This window comes from Barbatula barbatula (genome assembly GCF_947034865.1).
Source record: "Barbatula barbatula genome assembly, chromosome: 12".
In the NCBI taxonomy this organism is placed as follows: Eukaryota; Metazoa; Chordata; class Actinopteri; order Cypriniformes; family Nemacheilidae; genus Barbatula; species Barbatula barbatula.
In genome coordinates, this window is record NC_136775.1 from 4,654,677 (window position 1) to 4,667,157 (window position 12,481).

General features: G+C 37.7%; 1 protein-coding gene across 1 annotated transcript; it reads right to left on the reverse strand.

Annotated features, from left to right (window-relative positions):
* Window positions 1-51: 51 nt before the first annotated feature.
* scn1ba (sodium channel, voltage-gated, type I, beta a) lies at window positions 52-12,481 on the reverse strand. The gene is made up of 6 exons (XM_079468895.1): window positions 10,878-12,481; window positions 5,031-5,197; window positions 3,927-4,164; window positions 2,735-2,876; window positions 2,305-2,376; window positions 52-2,176 (listed from the first exon to the last, which is right to left on the reverse strand). Exons 1-5 carry the CDS (start codon window positions 10,945-10,947, stop codon window positions 2,310-2,312), a joined length of 684 nt encoding a protein of 227 aa, XP_079325021.1. The 5' UTR covers window positions 10,948-12,481; the 3' UTR covers window positions 52-2,176; window positions 2,305-2,309.

Here is a 12,481-nt window from a genome sequence, read left to right on the forward strand (position 1 = left end):
ATGCGCATTAGAAATGTAAACACCACACATTAGTTTTATGTATTTTATTTTGTACTATCTTGTCCATAAATTGGCAAGCAACATTTTCACTTAAACATGAAATGCATCCTTGAATCGTTGAGGCCATAAAAGTCATGAGTGCATTATACTATACAAAATGCCACAGAGCTGCAGACATTATTAGACAGTGATGTGTCAGTAGAAAACCATCTATGTTTAAGTTATCCAAACACTAAAAGCAGTTGTGCTGTTAACAAACGTGTATTTAAAGTCATGCAGTAGAAATCGACCAATTTTACAACCAATGAATGAAAGATATAAAAGTAAGAAAATCAGAGCTGGGAAGTCTCAAGAAGTTCTTCATGCATAAAGGCAGTGAGACTTGGCAGTGCTGTGCTGCCCTCTGTAGTCACTACCAGAAATTGGCTACTAAGAGGGAAGGAAAAACTGGAAGGTTTTTGCCGCACTTGTGAATGAATGCAACCCATTCCTGCTTTTCTTCTCATTCTTTTTTCTTTAGAAAACATCATGCTTGAAGAGCCAGAGGCTTGGGCATTGGTCACACAGGAGGCACACATTGGACTCTCTGAACTTTGTCATTTAAAATGATATCATGCAGCCCTTTTTATTTTATCAGTCAAGCCCAGAAAACGTGTTTGGTCAACAGTATGACTTCTCTTAATACCACAAAAGAGAACTTCATTATATATTGTAGTCCCTGCTGAAAAACATCTATTGGTTTCCGTTCCAAATACCATTAAGAACCACAGCTGTTAAAACCGTTACAAAAGTATTTCGTTTTCTAGTGTCTCGGGCATTTTTCCAGTGGGATCTAATGGTTTCTACTGGTTCCCATTCACCAGGTATCAACCCACTAAAAGCACTCAACAAATTATCATCAGAGATCATAAAAGTTCCTATTAAAGCCAATACAATTCTCATTATAACCATTCAATTCAATAGAATTTCTGATTATTTCTATAGGTTTTTTTCCAGCAGGGGAAGCCGAGCTTTGCTAAGTTATCCTAGACAACAATGCACTTTTCAACTTATGGTTCAAACAAACGTGACATCCATTTGCTTTACACTTGTAAAGAATGACACTGACCATTCGAGTTGTGCACAGGTGAGGAGAGAGAGCGCCACCTGTAGGCTACGTGGATGAGATCTGATAACAGCTTTTACTCTTGATTATGAGACAAATGGTGGCAGTGATTTTCGTCTACGATGGATAGTCACTATAGGACGGAAGTGCATTTTCAGATTTTAACAAAGGATCATGAGGGCACACAATTTTTTCAAAAGAGAATGCCCCACACTGATAAACTATTTACAATAAACGCTGCAATAGTTCATGAAAAATAGGCATTGCAATTTTATATTTCATTGGGACTTTAAGTCTTGTTTCCGTCACAATTATTCATTTCTGAATAATAGACATTATTTTTCTTTATATGTATATCAATTTTATACATAACGATAATCAGTATTTGAAGAGAAATTTGAAGTTTTATTATTATGTTATCATGTTTTTATTGTGTTAGTTAGCTGTTTTTTATTGTTTTATTATGGCTTAAATTAAAACAAACCAACTGCAGTTTGATTGATATCAATTGGAACCAAATGGAATTTTAATGGAACCAAACTCTTCATTTTTTTTCCTGTCTGTGAAATCCAGGCTAAAGTCTTTTCATCGAAATATGATATTAAAGTTTGATTTTAATCATTTAATTTCACTATAATTCCATTGACGTGGCCTACATTGAAGATATCAAGATTATATTTTTACAGAATGTAGTTTACATTATGTAGTTTACCGGCTTTTGAAGCATTTTTATCACACGTAAAGCGTAGTTCACCTCGTGTGGAAGAATCAAACAGCAGATGCTCGAACACATACTGTATGCACAAGTGACGTCCGGTACTTGGTATTGTTCGGTGTTGCACATTTAAACCTGTTAATGCAATCCTTCATATATGAACCTCAATGCTGTCGTCTACAGTGTAACAACTTCAGAGTCTTGTTTTTATCAAAACCCTTCCATATCAATGTGTTGTGTGTCCCTGATGCGCCTAAACAACGGCCCTGCGGTCACAGTGAGGGTGATGGAGGAGGCAGTCTGTGATGTCATGATGGGTGGAGCTTCAAGCTTTTGGCTTGAGAGTTTTCTTGGCCCTGAAAAGAAGCAAATAACACGTTAAATTCAGAATAAAAGACAAGTATATATGTTGCTTGTGTCTTTGAGCAAATGAATGGGTCCGGATAGAAATTTAAGTTTTTTTCATTGGATTCAACAAACCTACCTGTGTTATTCTGCCACTGCTACACCTGCACAATTATCTTTGCTCGCTGCGGTTACAGCTAAATATTCCGCCCTGAGAGAATAAGAAGAAAGGCAGAAATAACAGAAAACAGAAGTGTGAAGAGGAAGATAAGAAAACAGCAGAACGAACTTGAGTTTAGAAAACAGGGCAGTATAAAGAAACGACCATTTCGTCGATAAACACGAATTGTGCGAAACACAGTTTTGATGAAAGAACAAAAAGAAGCTCCAGAATAAATAAGAGGGGAAATATGACTATAGAAAAGAAGAAAGGAGTAACGTGTCCTATTGGTGCATCCTTTTAATATTTTCCCCTTTAATAATGCAGTTGTGTGTGTTACCTGTCAGGGAATAATAAACAAGACCTATATCATTCTGTGTTTTCATAAGTAGACAAAAGAAACACTCACTCGCTCTCTCTCAACGCCTCTTCTCCAGCTGCAGCTATCTTCCTGTAACAGTAGACCATCTCCACCACAAGCCAAAACTGCAGCCCGATGATGGAGACATACATCATGACCTCAGATAGGATGGATGCAAGGCCTCGAGTAGCTAGGGGTGAGAATTCATAAACTTATTCTCTAAATTTAAACGAATTTATTATTTCACAAGGTCATTTGAAGCCGTTTAATAGATTCGAAGAACATATTTGTAAAGGTTTAAGTTATGTAATATAGAGGCAGTGTAGCTCTCATAATGACCAGCGATGACATCACTGCTGGCGACCCTGACTCATGCATCAGCCTCAGACAGGATGTACAGATTTGTCTGATTCAATTATCACCCGGTGAACTTATGTGATGTATTATATTCCACTCTCTACCCTGATGGAAAGACACATCCAGCAGAAGCGTCACTCTTTTGTGCTGTAATGTTGTAAGCAAAAGTGACGTACGCAAAAAAGGTTACTCAAAAAACATTTGCTTTCAAGCAGTGTCTCTCAATCGGGGGCTTCACGATAACTTGAAATATGTCAAATGCATGTTTGTATTTTATTTTGTATTTAATTTCTGTTAAAAGGAACACAGGAGTAAAAATGTTGTTTAAATGCCACCTTGCCCTTTTCTTAAAACTGAAAGTGCTGTCAAGCTTGGTTTAAAAAAAAGAAACATAAGGTTGGGATTTAAATCCGCGTCCATTTGCATGAAAAATTTAACCTGGATCTACCCCTAGACTATTAACACGAGCATCTGCTTTCCAGGCCTTTTCTTAGACACTTTCATTGATTATTAGACAGGTTAAAGTATCAGGTTAAGAATCTATAATATTTGAATGTATGCAAGAATAAATTCTGTCGGTCATATAAATAATAATGCTAATAACTGTATGTATAAATAAAAAAGTTAAAATTAAACTCATAACTTTCCTTGCTATTAGACAACTAAACGTGACACAGTCACATCCACTATGATGAAGGCCCGATGCTGCTGCTGCTATGGCAACACTGTTTCCGTTCGGGACCAATGGCTAGGGCCCTGGTTTTGACATCTAAATAGACATGCTTAAATGGATGAATGACTAATGAATGAACTAAATTTCACCTCATATACAGATGTTTTTTTGTTATTTGTTTCATCTCTTTGTCTGTTTTAATGAACGTACCTTTTCCCACCACGTTGATGGTGATGAACTTGGTGTCATTGGTGTGGAATTCGTAATTGGAAAAGAAGAGATTCCGGTCGAAGTAGCATCGATAGGTGCCGGTATCATTGTAGCTGACATTAAGGATGTAGATGGAGCCGTCCTGCACGTCCACAGTGTTTTTACTGCCGTTCCAGTGTAGGCGATCAGTAAAGTGGTCATCCATTATATAGCCCCTCATGTCTGCGTAATTGTAGATCTAAATGTAAAAAAAAGAGTGTGATTCCACTTCGGAAAATAATAAGCAGTGGAAAAGCTGGATCTTTTCATTACAGGCTCACTTGAAAACAGACACAAGGCTTCTTGTCAAAATCTTTTTGTTCAACACACATTTCATATATTAAAAGGTACAGTATATTGATAGTATTTACATACTCATGGGTTTAGTAGGATTTAGCCTAATCTGTCCATGTAAAGTCAAGTACATTGGCAGGATGAATTTCGCTTTATCATTTGACACAATACACAACAATTTTACTTACAGTTAATTTGCACTGAAAATCTGGACACATCGCAAAGAATGACTTTCCTTAAATCATTTTGCATTTCTAATCACTTTCAAAAAAAATTTAAAGACTGTCACGTTTCTCATTCCCTCTCACTCCCTTCTACACCGTAATAAATGTAATTATTTATCACAAGTATGATTATGGCATAACAGTCAAAGGGCGCTGCAGATCTGAGGTTGCAGCTGAAATGCCGTGGTTGTTTTTAATGGCAGTGATGTCAGTCTGACCTCTTTGTAAACATCTTAAGGGTATAAGCTGCTGATGTCCATTAGCTCTGGGTTTTCTTGGGAGTGCTGCATGCTGGAGAAGGGCAGCAGTCATGAAAAATGCATAAAGTTGGCCTTACGTTGTTGCATCCCCCTACTAAATATCTGGATAATATGTTTTGCAAAGCCCACCAATTTCATTAAACACATTTCTGTGGGCATGAAGCTGTTTAAAAAGAAAAATGATCATACAAAATCTGCACATTACATTTTTTGTAACGCACCATCTGCGCCTCTTGACCGTATAAGGTTAAGCTTTTATTATCCCGAATGACACGTCTCATACTCACTTGTGTGAATTCAGCCTCGCCTTTAGCCATGAACCACCAGTCCACAGTGGCGGAGGCTTGTGTCTCTCCTCTCATCTTGCAAGAGATGCAGGTTAGTTTGAATCCTTTACCCAAGACTGCTTCTGTGTCCGAATCCACCTCCACACAGACTCCATGGCAAAGCCAAGCTGCTGGAAGATCAAGAAAACTCAGCAACACAAACACTTTTATACACTTCACATCTAATACAATACTCTATAAGATTATCGGTGCCCATTTCCCTTGCTGTTTGAACTGACAGGCATTACTATCTCCGTAACGGGAAGCTTCTTTTTTTGCGTGCGTTCTCATTGCTTAAAACTTTGCATGCTGGATTTTTTTAGTTCAGAGTGATTTCTTGCAAGCTTTATTTCCACTCATGAAAATGTATTATTATATTACAATAGTCCAAATGAACTGCGTTTGAAACACAGTATCTGTTTTATTCTTTTGGTCTCCACACAGAAAGCTTTGAGGGGAAATAAATGGTTAGCGTTGAGCGGTGATCATTAATCTAAATTCATATATAGATTCAGGTCTCTATATATATAGCAGGAAGTCAAATACTAGCAGAAAGAGACACACCTGATATCTTTATTCTTTCAAACTTCACCCTGCTGTTTCCACAGAGACATCTGCACCGCGCTCAACCAATGATCTTGTGCTATTTTCAATTCTGACCTCTGGAGAAGTGTTTATATGTATGTGCAATGAGATGAAGGACAGAAAACATTGCACACACATCAATGACTGAGCAGAGATTACGACTACAGAATTACATTATATCTTTACTGGGATCATCCTATTGGAGAATGTTTTATGGGCATCTCTTTAATGGACATTTCAGGAAAACATTTATAATGTGGCTTTGGGAAGTAAGGGGGGGGGGGAAGAAGAAAGGGGGAAAGGAAGGAGAAGAAAGGGAGGAATAAAGGAGAGAGAGATGAGTTAAAGTGTTTCAGGATTGCATCCGTGACATCACTAAGTATCATAGACAGAGTACTTATTTACTGACATCTGATTGGCTGCAGAGAGGAAAGAGAAGGAAAGATAGGGTGGGTAAGACAATAGTTATCACAGAAATACAGAAGATCGGAGAGGAAGGATAACAAATTATTTTGACACATCCTTAAAACAACCAATTGTCTTAATTTCACTACAGAACAAATAAAATAAGTTATCATAATCTTGGAAAAATAGGCAGGACTCTCTGCTCTCAGACGCTGGGGGCGTGTCGGCTGCTGCCACTGAAACCACGCCCACTCGCGGGAAAACGGCCTTTGTCATGACACCGTTTCTCAACTTTCAAATAGCGCTGGGGCGGGGCCATGCATGCTCGAACGCCCGTTTCGTCATCGAGTTACCGTTTTAGGCCCGCCCAGCAAACCCTGAACACCGAATTGGTGAAAAACTGTTAAACGGTTTGACTTCACAATTCTGTACTATTTGCTTCTGAGTCTTTTGTAACGTGTTTCAGCAATATATTTCAAACATTTATGATGTGTTTAGAAAAAATTCTCTGATTTCTCTTTACCTGGTCTTTAACATTAGTTAATGCACAGTGAACTAACAAATGTATTGTCATTAAAGCATTAACAAAGATGAATAAATATTGAAAAATGTACGCATTGCTAGTTCATATTTACTAATGTTAACAAATACAACATTATTGTAAAATAAAACAGACAGGACAAAATGAAAATCATCAGCATATACCTAAAAGCATACTATATAGAGACTGTACGAGAAAAGCCGACCTCAGACATGTAAAAAAAAAAACCTTTTAAACTTCTGTCAGTGTCACCAAAGCCCCACAGTCATTACATAACCCCCTTTTAAAGAGATTACATTATGCAATTTATTCCGGATTAGACTGCACAATGCATATTTAATCTAGGGATTGAATAAATGCTTTAAAGAGCTGAATTAGTCACTTTTTCAACAGTTAGTGAAAATGTAATTAAAGGACACTTTTGAATACATGTGAGCCAGTGAGAGATAAATGGAAAAGATGCCTTTCTGGTTGGAGGCAGGCATTTGAGGATGATGTTTCCATGCCAGCCAACTGTCTCAGAGTGTAGGCTATATGTGATGCCATATACACCCTGACCTCCGGGGAAATTACTGCAACAAACACTGATCTCCAGGCTAGAGATTTTCCATAGAAACAAGAGCTCTTTTATAGTTTACTTGTAGTGGTGTTGATATCACAGCAGGATATCTACAGGCTTTTATCTTCATTCTCTTCATAATCTTATCTCTAACATTGATTGACAATGAAATGTTGGTGACCTCACAGATCAAACGGAAATGGTAAACGGCTATGATATTTCCCCAGGCAGGTATACAGAACTGAAAACAAAGCTTCTTATTTATAGCCCTAAGACGATGAAGGGTTTCTAACATCTATTTCCGAGCGCAAGCGAGTGTGCCAGGGAGGAGGGTGGGCTACACTTTAATTTCCATTTAGCCTCTCAATGAAAAGCCATGAGCTTAAAATATTTTTCTAGCATTCTTACGTCCTTCTCTCCCCTTGTCTAGATTTAGCATCCATCGTCTCTCGTCCCTCCCTCACCCCACTTTTTGACACGCACACACTCAGGCCCACCTTTTCAAGCACACGCATGTGACAGTTTCCGCAGCGCCAGACCTGCAGACTTGAAACATGCGTCCCTGCTGTGACAGTGCCGAAACCTGCTGAAAATCTACACCGAACAAGAAGGCCTCTCCTTACTGGTTTGCCTGTATCTTACACTCTGTTTTAATCATCTGATTTATTTTACCGCGTAAAAAAAAATCATAAATAATTCCTTTCCCCTTCTGCAGTAAACCAAGACTGTGATCAGCAAAAAAAAGCTTTCTGCACATAAGTGCTCAGTTAAAACTGCTGAATTGCAAACTGATCAGTCATTTGCATCCTACATTATGCGTTTCATCCCTTGAAGCTTATACATACGGTATACATAGAGTAACTTTCAATCTAACAAATGAGTTTAAAAGAGATCTCAACAATGTGACAAACTTAGTCTGCAATCAAAAGCCAGTATTCTTGAAGATTTCCATATAGTGTAACATTGCTCATCAAATGTGCCCAAATCCAGATTATTTTACAGCTTGATCTCACAGCAATTTATCATTTTACGATGTGGCTAATTCGTATTAAAATTGTACGATATTTATCATATAAAAACATATGATTCATAAAAAACAATACTGAAGTCCCACCCCTAAACTGGAAAACCTAAAGCAAATTGTACTAAAAAGTATGAATGAAATCGTACAAATTCATACGGATTTATTAATAAATTGTATTCTGCTAATATACAATCTACGTATATTTATTCTTTTCAATGTATTTCAACAATTATCTCATTTGTTTCTATTTTTACTCCTCCTAACCACTTTTTAGACACATTTCTGAGACTAAGTTGATACTTAAATGTAAGATAAACTATGAAAGAGCATCCTTTAAGCAATAAAAGGTTCCTCTGGGCCGCACTAATATTCCTCTTGCAAGGTTAGAACTTGGCTTATATTGTCAACCACTTTAATTTTAGTGTGTGACCAACCATGGTATTGTTATAGCTCTCTCGTGTGTTGTACTGTATACAAGTATGGACTATTTTCTGCCAATGTATCTTAGCGACATACACCTCCATGTTTTCTTTAGAACCACCGAGTGCTTTTTGCCGGCGGCGTATTCTGACACAGAACAAAAACAACAACAACAGCATCCACCAGCACCGTGTCACATAGCTTCCTAGTCTATGATACAGCTGTTAAACAACCTGTATTGTCTACATTGATGGAGTGAGAAAACACAAGGGCAGAGAGAGATGATATCAGGTACCGAATGCTAATCTGATTTATGTAAAAAACTGATGCTGCAACAATGAATAATGTAATTTACTGTAATAGCATATCAACTGTTAGACTGCACTAGGTGTTCGATAATAACCATGTTAAACATCTCATACTTTTGTTTGATTACTTGATCCAACCTACTGGAGTGGGCATCCTCTCTGTGAGGTAGATGCACCTGTGCCAAAACAGCACTTAACCTTCCTTAATAATGTATGTGATTTAGCAGAAAGGTTAGATATTAGATTGTATACTTTTCTAGTACATCTAGGACTGTCCATCAATTGTACAGATATTACTAGTTCTTCAGTACCATTGATACTCCGGATCCAGAGTGGTGGGGTATACATTAGAGATATCTGCTCTAGTGCAGGTAAAAAGCTATATAAAATGGTTTGAAATATCTTGTGATGTGCTCCACAGTTTAGGGTAAGGTTATGAGAAATACAAATATTTTCAGTACATTTGTTCATTCTCTGACAAGGTTTGAAACAAATTCCCTCTGCTCTAGCTTCATGGCAGTCAGATTTTTCAGTCTCGAGTTTGGGCATTCTGAGTTGATCTCAGGAGACCGTTTTTCTCTCCTACACTGTATTATCAACCATGAATCATCTTTCTGTCCATCTGTCCAAGCTCGCTCCATTTAATTCGTCTCAATAAAACAGTGTCAGACCCTTTAGGTGTTACTTGTGCGATCCTGTGAGATGACCCAAAAGGTGTTATACAAGTACAGTTGTGTAACAGCTCTTTCTCGAGCGCTTTTTCATCATTTTTTAATTTGAACTCACAGCTCCGGCCGATGCGCCTGCTTAATGTCTTAAAAGTAAATTATTAAAATAACATACAATGCAAAAAAGTGTGATTCAACCAGGCTATATGCAAAAGGAGATACATTTTTATAAAAAGCAACCCTGTAAAATCTATTTGTCCTTTGGTTACAATATAACTTAATACAGTTATGTCAGGTGACCTATAAAATAATCTTAAGTACATTGTATACATGGATACATCACTGAATACATTAGGTTCCACTAATGAACGTATATTTTTCTATATATTAAGTTAATAGATCTATATTCTTCAAGCACTTGGTTCCAATATACGGAAATGTATTATTTAATATTTCTTTTCAAATATAAATACCATATATTTTAATTTGTAAGGGATTGTGAATTCAATTTTCTTATGTATTAGGGCTTGTATCTAACGATTCAAACGAATGCAGAACTGGCATTTCATATATCTTAATACGAATACTGTGTAACCCTTAAAATGGTTATTTTAAACATCTAATAACTGATGATCTCGTGAATTTGCATCTACTGCCAAAGTAAAGAACATTCACATATCCTCATAATGGGTCACGACAGACGGCATGAGGGAACATCTAAGTCCCGGGTGCGTAAACTGGGACATTTATAACTGAGGCGTAAGTGACAACACCCGCTACCCGATGTGAGATTTCTATCCATCACTGTCCTCCTTACTGTCACAGATCAAGGACATTAACTGTACGTACCAGAATCCACAGGCGTATTTTGAACACCCAGCAGAAACAAAGCATTCATAACATACAAGAAGATAATAACAGCTTGTGACAGTTTGGGCATAAGCTACTCTGTCGACTGGACCAGCCCGATCACCCACTCACATTTTACCATCGTCACTTCCTCTACGGAGAGTCACAGCTGGGTTTGGGTTCTACTGAGCAATCCGAGTGGCTGTGAAATCCTGATACCCACAAACACACACCCACAGTGACCTGACACCAGAAAAACAGCACTGAACAGGCGCTGAACTACACTGAACTGGTCCAAAAAACTAAAATAACACACAAAATAACATTAAGAATGAGATAGTGAGTGTCTTGCTCTTACACAATGACCTGTAGTATTTTCATGACATGATTGACATACGCACACAGATAAAGATTGTAAGACCCAAAATGTCGCAATAAAAGACACTCACCATGTGTTAAACACAAGAGAACGGGGACCCACACAAGCCGCAGTGCAGACATCCTCAGCATGCAGAACATCTTCAGATGATAGCTGCTTTCTTCAGAGCCGTCTCAGTTTTTCTTAACACACAAACACACACATACACAAACACATACACACTAACTAGGAAGTGAGGGCAGTACGTCCACTGGTTCTGTGAACAGGTGAGCTTGACGGTGTAGACAATGGATCAGGCCGGATGAAGACGGGATGATTGCAGCGATGTTATCACGGGTTCAGATGCTGGAGATGGTGGCTTCTTTCTCCCCAGTCTGGTAGATGTAGGGTGTTGTGATGAGGAGCGAGAAAGTCCAGTGAGGGAGTGTCAGAGATGCAACGCTTTTAGTGCAAGGCGATCGATTAATAAGTCCAGCCCACGGTGAGTGTATTCAGTTACTCAACGACAAGAACGGAGACGTCAGACTCTGTTGTAGTTAGTAATTGTTCTTCTAATGTTTTCTTCATCTATTTATATTTGGGTTACAGTTTATTGTGATATTTTAATACATGTCAGATCTGACTTGCAAATATAGTGATTTACCAAATAACTAAGTCTGTGGAAGACTTGAGAATCTATATAATGAGAAAATAATACAGATAATGGAAGACACCTAATTTAAGAGGATTTTGAGCACTGTACAGTTATGGGAAATGTTGTTAAGGTTGCTAACCTGGGAAAATAATTAATCTACCAAAAGCTATTTTTGTGCCACGGCAGTTAGAAATGATAAATGGAAGCATTCGTTTTCTTAATGATGATGTGTCTTTGGCGTCATGCAAACATACATTTAAACATTCACTTTAATGCTCAGTGACGTTTATTGCTGATGTATTTTGTGAATTATTTCTTATGAAATGTTAATGTGTGAACTTGAAGATATGTATTTTAGGATCAGTGAGAAGTTATAGACTTATAGGCATGCATAAAGTGGAAATGATGAGTTGTTAAATTGCCTTTATGAAATATTAGATTATATATATATGAATAGTCTCTTACCTGTCGTTCTTATACACAATAGCGCTGAATTGTATGTATTTTTAGGCTACTACGACCGGAGGCAGTTATGGCTCATGCCCTTATTATTCTCATATTTTCCCAACCGTTTGTATATACAACTGTCAAACAAGACTTGTGTCTAACAGCCAACAATGAGCACCAACAGTTCATAGTGCATACGTACACAATACAGATAAATACATCAAAAGACAGTTTGCCCTATAAACATATATACGCACATGTATCAAACACGTCGCCTGTCAACAATAATAAACGTAAACGTAGGTTTTTCTTTTACGGTTTCAATATATTTCTCCGCATACCGTAACCGATTCCGTATTCCATCAAAAGGCTCTCTCACTCATGTTTTCTCCATTCATTTCGTTTGTTTCCCCTTTGTTCCTGTCGGCTACGTTTCCTCCGTGAATAAATTCACCGTTAAATCATTCCGTCACGGAAATAGACTAGAATGCGATATTGTACCGCAAGTCTCTCTGTATTATTTCGGTGCTCAATGGGAGTTGTGTTGAACCGGAGGAACCCACGTTAAGCTCAATCGCGACGCGTTCTTCAGT

Coding starts and splice junctions, on each gene's coding strand:
- scn1ba (XM_079468895.1), bottom strand. CDS start 10,947: ATGTTCTGCATGCTGAGGATGTCTGCACTGCGGCTTGTGTGGGTCCCC. Junction 2,877..3,926: donor CATCAACGTGGTGGGAAAAG/GTACGTTCATTA, acceptor TCTCACCCCTAG/CTACTCGAGGCCTTGCATCC. Junction 2,377..2,734: donor GAGGCGTTGAGAGAGAGCGA/GTGAGTGTTTCT, acceptor TTATTCTCTCAG/GGCGGAATATTTAGCTGTAA.